Source organism: Balaenoptera physalus (assembly GCF_965194825.1).
Source record: "Balaenoptera physalus genome assembly, chromosome: 10".
NCBI classification, from domain to species: Eukaryota; Metazoa; Chordata; class Mammalia; order Artiodactyla; family Balaenopteridae; genus Balaenoptera; species Balaenoptera physalus.
The window spans coordinates 14,667,003-14,677,487 of NC_138889.1; the positions used below are offsets into that span (position 1 = coordinate 14,667,003).

The 10,485-nt window shown below is 54.6% G+C and overlaps 2 protein-coding genes across 8 annotated transcripts; one reads left to right on the forward strand and one right to left on the reverse strand.

The window, feature by feature from the left end:
* Window positions 1-50: 50 nt before the first annotated feature.
* SLC37A4 (solute carrier family 37 member 4) lies at window positions 51-6,573 on the forward strand. 7 transcript variants are annotated; one of them, XM_082411137.1, is made up of 10 exons: window positions 51-146; window positions 1,388-1,729; window positions 2,595-2,827; window positions 3,132-3,375; window positions 3,870-4,028; window positions 4,276-4,361; window positions 4,877-4,990; window positions 5,188-5,253; window positions 5,618-5,756; window positions 5,867-6,573. In XM_082411137.1, the coding sequence occupies exons 2-10, from the start codon at window positions 1,582-1,584 to the stop codon at window positions 6,031-6,033; spliced, it is 1,356 nt and encodes a 451-aa protein (XP_082267263.1). In that variant the 5' UTR covers window positions 51-146; window positions 1,388-1,581; the 3' UTR covers window positions 6,034-6,573. The 7 variants fall into 7 exon arrangements, with proteins under 7 accessions (XP_082267263.1, XP_082267266.1, XP_082267264.1 ...); XM_082411138.1 differs by lacking the exon at window positions 51-146 and adding an exon at window positions 197-299; XM_082411136.1 differs by lacking the exon at window positions 51-146 and adding an exon at window positions 215-828.
* A 944-nt stretch (window positions 6,574-7,517) lies between these two features.
* On the reverse strand, window positions 7,518-10,376 carry TRAPPC4 (trafficking protein particle complex subunit 4). Its single transcript, XM_082411181.1, has 5 exons — window positions 9,990-10,376; window positions 9,652-9,826; window positions 8,931-9,034; window positions 8,159-8,285; window positions 7,518-7,877 (listed from the first exon to the last, which is right to left on the reverse strand). The coding sequence occupies exons 1-5, from the start codon at window positions 10,162-10,164 to the stop codon at window positions 7,799-7,801; spliced, it is 660 nt and encodes a 219-aa protein (XP_082267307.1). The 5' UTR covers window positions 10,165-10,376; the 3' UTR covers window positions 7,518-7,798.
* Between the last annotated feature and the right edge of the window lie 109 nt (window positions 10,377-10,485).

Genomic DNA, 10,485 nt, shown 5'->3' on the forward strand with positions numbered 1-10,485 from the left:
CCCGCAGTCTTATACGAAAACGTTTGTGGGTGGCCCCGGCTCTCGGGACTGGAAGACGCAGGCGGAGTCCCCGCCCCACTCTGGGCGCACGCGCATGCGCCCGCCGGGCCCCGCCCCATGCCACTCCAGCTCCCACCTCCGTTCAGGTAGGGGGCGGTGTGCGGGGGAGGGGCGTCGCCTGGGGGCGGGGCTGGAGTGGGAGTCTCAAGCGTTGCTGCTCCTTTGTCAGAGGCCCAACTTCCAATCCAACCAGGAGTAGTTTGTGCGGCTGCCGGTTCAGGGGTGGAGGCAGTTGCTGGGTCCGGGAGCAGCACGCTCCCTTTCCTTTTTGTCGCACGAGTCCTGGGGTCTCCGCACCTCTCCAGCCCCTGCTCTCGGGCCCCCGTCTATTCCCAGCCGGAGTCGGGTGTCTTGGGTAGCTTGAGGACACGGGGCTGGGCAGGTGCCGAGAGCTCGCCGCCTCGCTCCCTCCTCCCCCTTCTTGCCGCTTGGCCCCACCCCGCCTGGCCGAGCCACTCGGCGCCGGAAGCGAGGGGCCTCCGGGGCCTACGTGGGGCAGCCTGCTCCGCTTGCGCCCACGCCTTCTGCTCCAGTTGCTTTCCCAACCAAGCGGCAAAGCCGGGGTCGTGCTGCCGGGGCCCTGGGAAGCGGGGCGCATGGGCACTGCGCCTGGAGTCCATCGCTGCGCCTTCCCGCCCACGGGGCGTCCGGTCACCGTCCCTGAAGCCCCAGCCTGCCAGACCGGAGCCCATACTGACGTCAAGGGTAAAGGCGACCAGAGGCATCTCAGTGGCACAACCAGGACCCCTGCCCCTAGTGGGGCTTTCGGTGTGCAACCGTGGGTCCTGAGCAGGGAACTTCCTTCCCCCACCCCTTGCTTACCGTTCTGCAACTGTCAGTAAACAGTTACACCCTACCGTGTGCTAAGCATCAGGAGTTACAGGGCTTGAGGTCAGTTCTGGAAGACTTGAAAGTGAGGTTGTTGGGGGTAGGTGTCTGACTGAGTGTGTGTGTGTGTGTGTGTGTGTGTGTGTGTGTGTGTAGAAACTAACCCAGCACCTAGTGCAGTGCCTCTCAACCAGTAAGCCCTCAATAAACCTTCGCCGAATGAATGAGAAGGTAGGTGGATGAGGGACCCGGGCTAGAGAGGGCAGCTCTACTCATCCCACCCCTGCCTCCCCTGAGCGCAAGCCGACAAAAATAATTAGGTTAAGCCTTTAATCACAGCTGGTTTCACGGGCAGGCGGACAGGGAAGAGCCGGGAAAGGCAGCAATCCTGGGGACACAGTGTGCTGGCCTGTTTCACGGACACTGCCTCCCTCTCGGATGCCCTCCAGGCCCCCACAGCTTGGGCGTCAGTAACCTCCTGTTTTCTTGTCTCCCTCAGGACACCGGGTTCCCTAGGAGCCACCCCAGGCTTAATGATTGTCCAGAAGGTGCCTATAAAGGGAGCCAGGGAGGCTGGGTGGAGGAGGGAGCAGAAAAAGCCCAACTCAGCAGATCTGAGCACTTGAGAGCCTCAATCAGGAGCCGTGGTCAGAGGCTCTGTGTCCCGGCTAGTAGGGCCTGCTCTTTCCCACCATGGCGGCCCGAGGCTACGGCTATTACCGGACTGTGATCTTCTCGGCCATGTTTGGAGGCTATAGCCTGTACTACTTCAACCGCAAGACCTTCTCTTTTGTCATGCCGTCGCTGGTGGAGGAGGTCCCTCTGGACAAGGATGACTTGGGTGAGCCCTGGCAGGGCAGGGGGGGGGTGGGCCCAGGAACACAGGACCAGCAGAACAAGTTGGGTGTTTGTGCAGTGTGGTGGGTACAGGCATGTAGTGTGTGTGGAGTGTCTGCACAGCAGACGCCGGGGGACAGTGCATGTGCCGGATGAGGAGGCTCTGAGATCCATGTCTGTGGGCACAGGTAAAGGACTGTGGGTATGGTCTAAGCATGTCTGAGGGCTGCTTATCTGGTGTGTGTGTGTGTGTGTGTGTGTGCACGCCCGCCTGTGACTAACATGTGTCCCCAGAGGCACTGTGTGTTAGGGGGATTCTGAGCATGGTTTCTGCACCTGTGTGGGTGCAGGCTAAGACCACAGGGTGAGTGCTGGCCACTGACATTGTGAGCACTGGGAACTGGGGAGTTGGTGCAATGACTCCATGTGGCCTAGCAGGCTACCCTTCAGGAGGAATAAGGTCCCTGACTCCAATTCTAAGCCTTTTGCCCCATGTTCTGAGATGGGGCAACAGAACTGCCAGAGACACTGGGTTGGCATCCACGGTGAGGGAGAAATCAGGCATATGAGAATCCCATGGAGGAGGGCTGTCTTGCTCCCTGACAGCTGCTGCTGGAACTCTCCAAGAGGCTGAAAAGTCATGGGTCAGCCTGGGGCTAGTGCTGATGGAGAGGCCGGAGGAGTAGCCTGGCCCCATGAATGAATGTCAGGATTCCAACACAGGCCCCTCCTATTCCTCTTGCAAGAAACCAGTCTCACCCTGCCAGGCACCTCTACACACCTGACCCCATGCCTTCCTCCACCCTCCTGTGCCTCTGCCCTGGCCCCTAACCCCCCAGGTGTCCTGCTCCCTGCTCCGCTCCCCGCAGGGCTCATCACCAGCAGCCAGTCGGCAGCCTACGGCATCAGCAAGTTTGTGAGCGGGGTGCTGTCTGACCAGATGAGTGCTCGCTGGCTCTTCTCTTCCGGCCTTCTCCTGGTTGGCCTGGTCAACGTAGTCTTTTCCTGGAGCTCCGCAGTACCTGTCTTTGCTGCTCTCTGGTTCCTCAATGGCCTGGCACAGGGGCTGGGCTGGCCCCCATGTGGCAAGGTCCTGCGGAAGGTGAGTGTCTGCTTCCAAGGAGCTGGTTCAGATTGGCAGAGAGGACACCTAAAGAGCATGTGGGCACGCTGGCACCTCCACCCCCAACCAGAGCAGGTTCCTCAGGAGTTCCAGCCCAGCTTCTGTTGCTTGTCAAGGCTGAACGTGGTGGGATCAGGTGGCAGATGAGGGAATTGGCCCTGCCAAGTAGAAGAGCCCTCTCCCTCATCCCTGTAATGTGAGCTTCTGGGTCTGCCCCACCTGACCCTCACCTTCAATATGGACTGTAGGCTGGGCATCTACTCTGTCCCCCTCTGCCCCACAGTGGTTTGAGCCATCTCAATTTGGCACTTGGTGGGCCGTCCTATCAACCAGCATGAACCTGGCTGGAGGGCTGGGCCCCATCCTGGCAACCATCCTCGCCCAGAGCTATAGCTGGCGCAGCACGCTGGCCCTGTCGGGGGCACTGTGTGTGGTTGTCTCCTTCCTCTGTCTCCTGCTCATCCACAATGAACCTGCTGATGTTGGACTCCGCAACCTGGACCCCACACCCTCCAAGGGCAAGAAGGGTGAGTACGCAGTAAAGCCGACCCCTAGGGAACCTTCATTCATCATTCACCTGGCAGACTTTCATTGAGGACTGGCTGTATGCCTGGCCCTGTACTAGCTAATGGATGTCGGGATGGTGATGGAGAGTGGGTGGGGAGTAAATAAAACTCCATCCTGAGAGGCAGTTAAGTACCAGACAAGTGGCAGAGCCAACAAATGCTATGACTCATGTTATAGCCTAGTCCTTCCTTACAAGAGAGCCAGGGTTCCCTGTGTGGACAGCATCCTAAGCGTAAGTGGCTTGGGTGCCTTCCTCCATCCCCACTGGTCCTCAGGTTCTCTTTCATTCGTTGAGACTTGCAGTGGAGAGGAGAGGGCAGAACAGTGGGTGAGGGGGACCTTCCTGCTGATCCTTGGCTATGTGGACGGACTCTGCCCCTATGGCTAGTGAATGAGTGGTGGGGGCAGGGCAGCCTGAGCAGAGTCCTGAGGCCGGGCCTCCTCCCACCCCCAGGCTCCCTGAAGGACGAGAGTACCTTACAGCAGCTGCTGCTGACCCCCTACCTGTGGGTGCTCTCCACTGGCTACCTTGTGGTGTTTGGAGTAAAGACGTGCTGTACTGACTGGGGCCAGTTCTTCCTTATCCAGGAGAGAGGACAGTCAGCCCTCGTGGGTGAGATGAGTGTTGGGATGGGGCAGGCCTAGGGAGCAGGAGCCAATGCAGGGGATGGGAAATTCAGACCCGCTTCCCTTTATCCTCTTTCTTCTTTCCCTGAGGCCGGGCAGTACTCAGGCAGCTGTGGCCATTCACCCTTGGGGACCTTGTACCCCTCTGGGTTTCAGTCAGTCTGGGACAACCCCAAGGTGTAATACCCTTCCACCCTTCCTTTCCCTCTTCCCACCACAACTCCCCACTGCAGGTAGCTCCTACATGAGTGCCCTGGAGGTCGGGGGCCTTGTAGGCAGCATCGCAGCTGGCTACCTGTCAGACCGGGCCATGGCCAAGGTGAGTGGGCAGAAGGGATGGGAAGGAAGAGGGTCCCTTTAAATCTTCCCAGCATGACTGGGACAGGCACCAGAGAGGTAGGAGCCCTGGGGCACAGGCAGCTTGGCATATGCTGGTTTAGGTTGGGTGAGGTGGGAATGATTCCAGGCTACTCTTCTTTGCTAGGGATGTGGAGATGAGACTCTTGGGGGAAAGGGTTTTAACTGATGTCAAGGAGAGCCAGAATTTCTCTCCGCCTAGCTTCTCCACAGCCCCAGGGAAACTGGGGTTGGGGAGGGACTGGATGCAGCCTGCCACCACGTGTCCCCAAGCCTGCCCCAAGTGGAGGAAGGGATGTTGTGGAGTTTGGCCTCAGAACATAATAAGCAGGTCCCAGGGCCTCCCAGAGCTGCCTTGGGCCAAGAACTGCAATGGGATTGCCAAAGACCTGTCAGCAGAGGTCTGCTGTGTCAGCGTCCAGGGGTGAGGGTTCTCTGCTGCTCCTGGGGCCTGACGTTGCTGGACTGTGTCCACAGGCACGGCTGTCCATGTACGGGAACCCCCGCCATGGCTTGCTGCTGCTCATGATGGCTGGCATGACAGTGTCCATGTACCTCTTCCGGGTAACTGTGACCAGTGACTCCCCCAAGGTAAATAAACGGGGACTGGCCGACGTCAGGGACAAGGATGAGAAAGCAAGGGCCACTGACTCTGTCTCCCTCTCCCTGGTCTTTCTCTGCTTCTGACTGCCCTTTTCAGTTGTTTGTACCTCCATTCCCCTCCTCTGTACTCTGATGCCCCTCCTTGACTCTGGGCCTGGTTTCTTCTCCTCTCTGTGCTCCTCTAGGATGTTGCTTCCTGGACTCCGGCTCTTCACCCTCTCGCTGAGCTCACAGGCTTTACAGAGCATGAGGTGCCCTATCTTTATCTCTGGTTTTCCGCTTGGTGTGTCTCACCTTTGTCCTACCGCCTCTGCCTTGCCCTTAGCCAGTCCAGCTTGCACAAGTCCTGAGAAGAGACAGCATCTCACTTGGAGGGATGGCTCCTGAACCTCCCTCCCCTACCTGCACAGGCCGCTGGGTTGGCTGAATGTGGCCCCCACTCCTCTAGCTCTGCAGTCAGCTGTGCTGGGAAGTGGTGTGTGTGGGAGTCACTTACTGTCTGCTTTTACTACAATTATTTGTTCCTGGGGCCAAGCATTCCTCTCTCCTCTGGCAGGGGTAGGTAGGTAAGAGGCTTTCTCAGACTTTAAATGCTACCCTGCACTGCCCTTGCAGCTCTGGATCCTGGTGTTGGGAGCTGTGTTTGGTTTCTCCTCTTATGGTCCCATTGCCTTGTTCGGAGTTATAGCCAATGAGAGTGCCCCTCCCAACTTGTGTGGCACCTCCCATGCCATTGTGGGACTCATGGCCAATGGTAAGTGATACCCCCACTGATGCCTTGCACACAAGCCAGCTAGGGGCTGGAACAAGCCCCACTGGCTCTATCCTCACAATGACTCAGGCTCTTCCCCTCCTCCCTGACAGTGGGCGGCTTTCTGGCTGGGTTGCCCTTCAGCACCATTGCGAAGCATTACAGCTGGAGCACAGCCTTCTGGGTGGCTGAGGTGATCTGTGCGGCCAGCACAGGTGCCTTCTTCCTTCTACGAAACATCCGCACCAAGATGGGCCGAGTGCCCAAGAAGGCTGAGTGAAGACAGTGCAGGCTCTGGAGCATCCTGTCCCACTTGTGGCCTCTCCCCTCCACGGGGGTGGGGGAAGGGAGGGAGGGGACTATCTGACGAGCACCTTTGACTTTCCCTTTCTGCTCCTTTTCCCTCATCCAAGTGGCACTGGAAGTTATCAGTGGCTAATGAGGTCCCAGCTTCCCATCTGATCTCTATTTAAAAGACAACCTTTGTTCTTGGACTCCATTAGCTCCTATTTCCTGGCTTCAAAGAGGAAACCCCTGCACTCAGGGAGTCTCCTATATCCTTCTCCCTCTCTTGGGCCCTGCCCTGTCCCCATCCCACCCCATCCTCACCTGAGGTGAGGCTCCTCCTGCAGCAGCAGGGCAGCAATGGCCTAGGACCTCTGCCCTGAGGCCTCTCAGCTGGGGGCAACTGCTCCTGCCAATACCTTGGACTCCAGGGGAAGAGGGTCACTCTCACCAATACCCAGGGTACAGTAGGGGGGTATGGGTGGGAGAGTAGAAAGATTTGTTACAGAAAATTAAAACTAGATTTGATACTAAACCCTGTCAGTGAGTCATTCTTTCAAAAACGGTAGTACAGGGACTTCCCCTGGTGGCGCAGTGGTTAAGACTCCGCGCTCCCAATGCAGGGGACCCGGGTTCGATCCCTGGCCAGGAAACTAGATCCCACATGCATGCTGCAACTAGGAGTTTGCATGCCACAACTAAGGAGCCCGCCCGCCGCAACTAAGACCCGGCGCAACCATATAGAGAAATAAATAAATAAAATAAATATTAAAAAAAAAAAAAAAAAAAAGTACTTCTCAAAAAAAAAAGGGGAGGTAATACAAGCCAGAGATAGCTTTTTTGGGGAAATACTCCCTTAATACATGCTTTTTCCACCCCAGAAGAGAGAGACTTCATTCCCCTGGAAGGGAAAGCTGAAGTGTAGATGGACTCCTTTAAGCTCATGTCTCTACTGCCTTCAACTTCATACTGCATAATTCAATGAACATTTTGAAGATGAATCTACTGGGTGCCAGGCAGGTTAAGTAATTTGATGGAGGGAGATAACAGTGTAGTCAGAAAGCCTGGGTTCAAACTCAGTCCGCTGGTAACTAGCTTTGAGACTTTGCGGCAGAGAGTTTGTACAGTGCTTGCTGAATCTCATCTGTAATAGAAACAGAATGTACCCCCTGAGGTAAGGGAGAGGATTAAGTGAGATAAAGCAGTAAAACGTGGCTATAAGCACTTGATAAATATTCCATCATCATTTTCATTATCGTCATCACCACCATACCCACCACCTAGGAAGTCAGTAGCAATTCTGGAACTAGGACCAAGGCTCCTGATTCAAAGTCCCATGTTCATTCATTCACTTAATGAACATTTATTTGTTTTGTTTTCTACTAGAACATAGTATCTCATTTTCCCAGAATTCCCTTATCATTCCTGTCTCCCCTCCTGAGGCTTTTTCCCCAAACCATCAATTAGGATAGCAAACACTGAGATCAAAGGAATGTTTATTATAGCATTTATGGGCCTACCTCCTCCATAAATAATCTGTACAGAGTTGGGAAGTAGGACCATAATAGATACAGGAGGAAAGAGAGCATGGTATTAAGGCTCGGGCATTGGTACATGTCATCAGGCTCAGCAACCTCCCATTTTCAAGTGCACTAACAAATGCTGCTGGGATCTCCATCGGAGTGGAAACAGCAGGACCCCTGTTGCAGGATCTCTCAAGAATATGCGGGGAGTGGGGGGGGGTCCACTGCAGGTTCAGCCTAAGACCCAGGTCCAAAAGTTCCAGCCTTCTCTGCCACCTCCAGGGCTAACTTCAGGTTCTGGTCAAACAGCTCACACCTAGGCCAGACCCAGGAAGCACAAATAAGGACAAAGTGTGAGGCCTGGCTCTCTCCCCACCTTGGGTGCAGAGGCAGAGCCAGTGGAAACTCTGCTTGAAGAAGGACATAAACCCCAAGGAAAGTCTTTAGTTTCTCCAAAAAATAAATAAGTAAAAGGCTAGTTACTTTTGTTTTATTTAAAAATAACTCTACTACACTTCAAAATGACATTGGGGAAAAGCACACAGGGAGGGGGAAAAAGGAGGCTTTGACCAGAAGCTGGGAAGTGGGACCACATACCTGATGGGCATTTCCAGGGAGTAAAATGGATTCTTCAGGGCAAAGTCTGAGTAAATCTCATAAATCTTTCGGAGAAGAGAATCTATCCCAGCCTGCCTAGGATCCGCCAGCACCACAAACTTTATCCCTGGAGAGGGACCAGGAATGATTACCAAAGGGTAGAGAATGCAGCAAATAATGCTGTCCTTTGTTTGTACAGCACTTTCATATGCCCACTTAAATTTTATCCTTATTGCTACATAAAGCACGAAAAGCAAGATTTTGAATCTACAGGTGAGAGCAGAGAAGTGAAATGACTTTGTTGCATCACCCAGCTGACTGAGTGACCAGGCTTTGGGTTCTAGCTCTGTCGCTTACTTCTGGCCTGGGGGCCCCTCAGCAGAAAGTGCCAGGCAAGGAACAAACTCAGGCAGTTTTCAATGATCTGCCTTCGGGGAGTGATGCAATGACAGTCACGATCCAAAGGCCATTTCCATTTCGCATTTAAATTTCATTTTGGAACAACACACCTTCCAAAACGTGTGCAACATGAGATAACGTTAAGGTGAGTTTATCTGTGGACAGGATAACCAAGGCTGAGCACGCTCAGTGGCATGGACAAAACTGGCGTCAGATTAAATATTGGCTTTAGATTCACAAAACAAGTAACTGTCTGTGCAGCTGTCCCAGAAAAGGCTAACCAACACTCCCTTGCTTACCAAACCCAACTTGGGTCAATCCCTTCTCCCAACCTGCCCCATCGCATCCCCTTGGCCTATCTAGAGGTGCGTACCTGTCAATGTCTGGAAGCAGTGCAGTTTGAATGTGTCTGTCTCCAGCATCTCAATGCCTGAGCTGCCCTGTTCAGGAGACAGCTGGGAGCCGATTGCGAACAGCCTATTTGCAAAGGAGGCAAAGTTGGGAATGCACCTCATTGCTATAAGGGAGAAGTGCTTCTCGAACTTTTCCACTGAAATTACCCTTATCTTCTGAAGAGTTCAAATTACAGCTTGAGAGTCAGAAGCAGCAGTGTGAACTGCCTGGCAGCAGTATCAAAATTTCTTAAAAATTCATTTTAATTCTGCATGTATTTTACATTCATACTTTCCTACAAAACATTGTACATTGAAAACTTTGGGTGAAATTAACACTCTGGGACTATGTGCCACGTTTACTCACCCCATAACTATGCATATCCAGCACATCTCATACCATAATTGACAGCAAGAAAAGATCTTAAAGATCATTTAGCTCAATTGCCTTACTTTAAAGATGAAGAAACTTAAGACTCAGAAAAGAGGTGACTTAGGCAAACAAAATCACACCACTGCCAGCATTACCTACAGCCTAGTCATACTGGATCAATTCTTTTCATGACACAAGAACTGACAATTTAGAAGGAGGAAGGTAAGCCCCGCCGCTCAGGAAGTCTCTGAGCGCAGAACCACACTAATCCAGCCAGTCTATGAGCCAAGTGCAGACCGACAAAATCTAGGAAGGCTTGTGAGACTTACGAGTGGAACATGGAGGCCAGCATGAGCTTCTCATTGGAGGTGAGGCGAGGCCGGCCGAATCGAATGGACACGGGGTAGTTAGCAGGGTTGCCCAGGTACTCCAGCACCTCTTTCCCATCGGCCGTGTACTTGCCGCTCACGTCCACACCATTGATGGCCAGCACTGCGTGGCCCACTGCAGAGCCGAGGCTAAGCGTCAACGAAGCCTCAGCTTGGGGATCCCGCCAAGGGGACAATGGACCCGGCCCCAACTCCTCACCCCCTCCGCCCACCGCCCAAAGACACCTGCCCACAACGGCGGCACTGGGCCCCGCCCCCCGGGCCCGAGCCTAACCCACCCCGGATGCCGTCGCGCTGGCCGAAGGCAACCAGCACACGCTCGTCATGCAGTTTGAGCAGCAGATCAAGCGGGTAACTGAAAGTTTTCTCAGCCTCGGCCCGTGGCGCGTAGCTGTCCAACTGGTAAATGAGGCCTCCAGCTTTGTTCACCACAAACACACTGAAAATCGCCATTGCTGCCGCCGCGACTGCGGGACTGCCGCCCCCTCCCGGCTCCGCCCCGGAACCGCAGCACAGGACCTGCCCCTGGCGCCCCGGCCGCGCTTCCCCTCTCGACCCCGGAGCGCGGCCCGCTGCGGCGCTTGCGCACTTGGAGCACGCCTGGCTGTCAGTAATGCCGGGAAGTTAGTTGTCGGGATCTAGAAAATTGTTTTCCGTCCCTTTTCCCCGGTTTTTAGTGTCAGGAAACAGCAACGTGTGACTGCCTCACAACTAGCCGCAAAATGCAAAAGGTAGGGGCAGCCTCAAGTGCCTCCGGCTGCGGGATGAGGTCAC

Bases quoted from the DNA above. Each gene is read 5' to 3' on its own strand.
- SLC37A4 (XM_082411137.1), top strand. From the start codon at position 1,582: ATGGCGGCCCGAGGCTACGGCTATTACCGGACTGTGATCTTCTCGGCC. The intron at 4,029-4,275 runs GTGAGATGAGTG...TCCCCACTGCAG, and splicing joins AGGACAGTCAGCCCTCGTGG to GTAGCTCCTACATGAGTGCC. The intron at 5,254-5,617 runs GTGCCCTATCTT...CTGCCCTTGCAG, and splicing joins CAGGCTTTACAGAGCATGAG to CTCTGGATCCTGGTGTTGGG.
- TRAPPC4 (XM_082411181.1), bottom strand. From the start codon at position 10,164: ATGGCGATTTTCAGTGTGTTTGTGGTGAACAAAGCTGGAGGCCTCATT. The intron at 9,827-9,989 runs GTGGGTTAGGCT...TCGGCTCTGCAG, and splicing joins CCAGCGCGACGGCATCCGGG to TGGGCCACGCAGTGCTGGCC. The intron at 9,035-9,651 runs GTAAGTCTCACA...CTTTGCAAATAG, and splicing joins CTGGCCTCCATGTTCCACTC to GCTGTTCGCAATCGGCTCCC.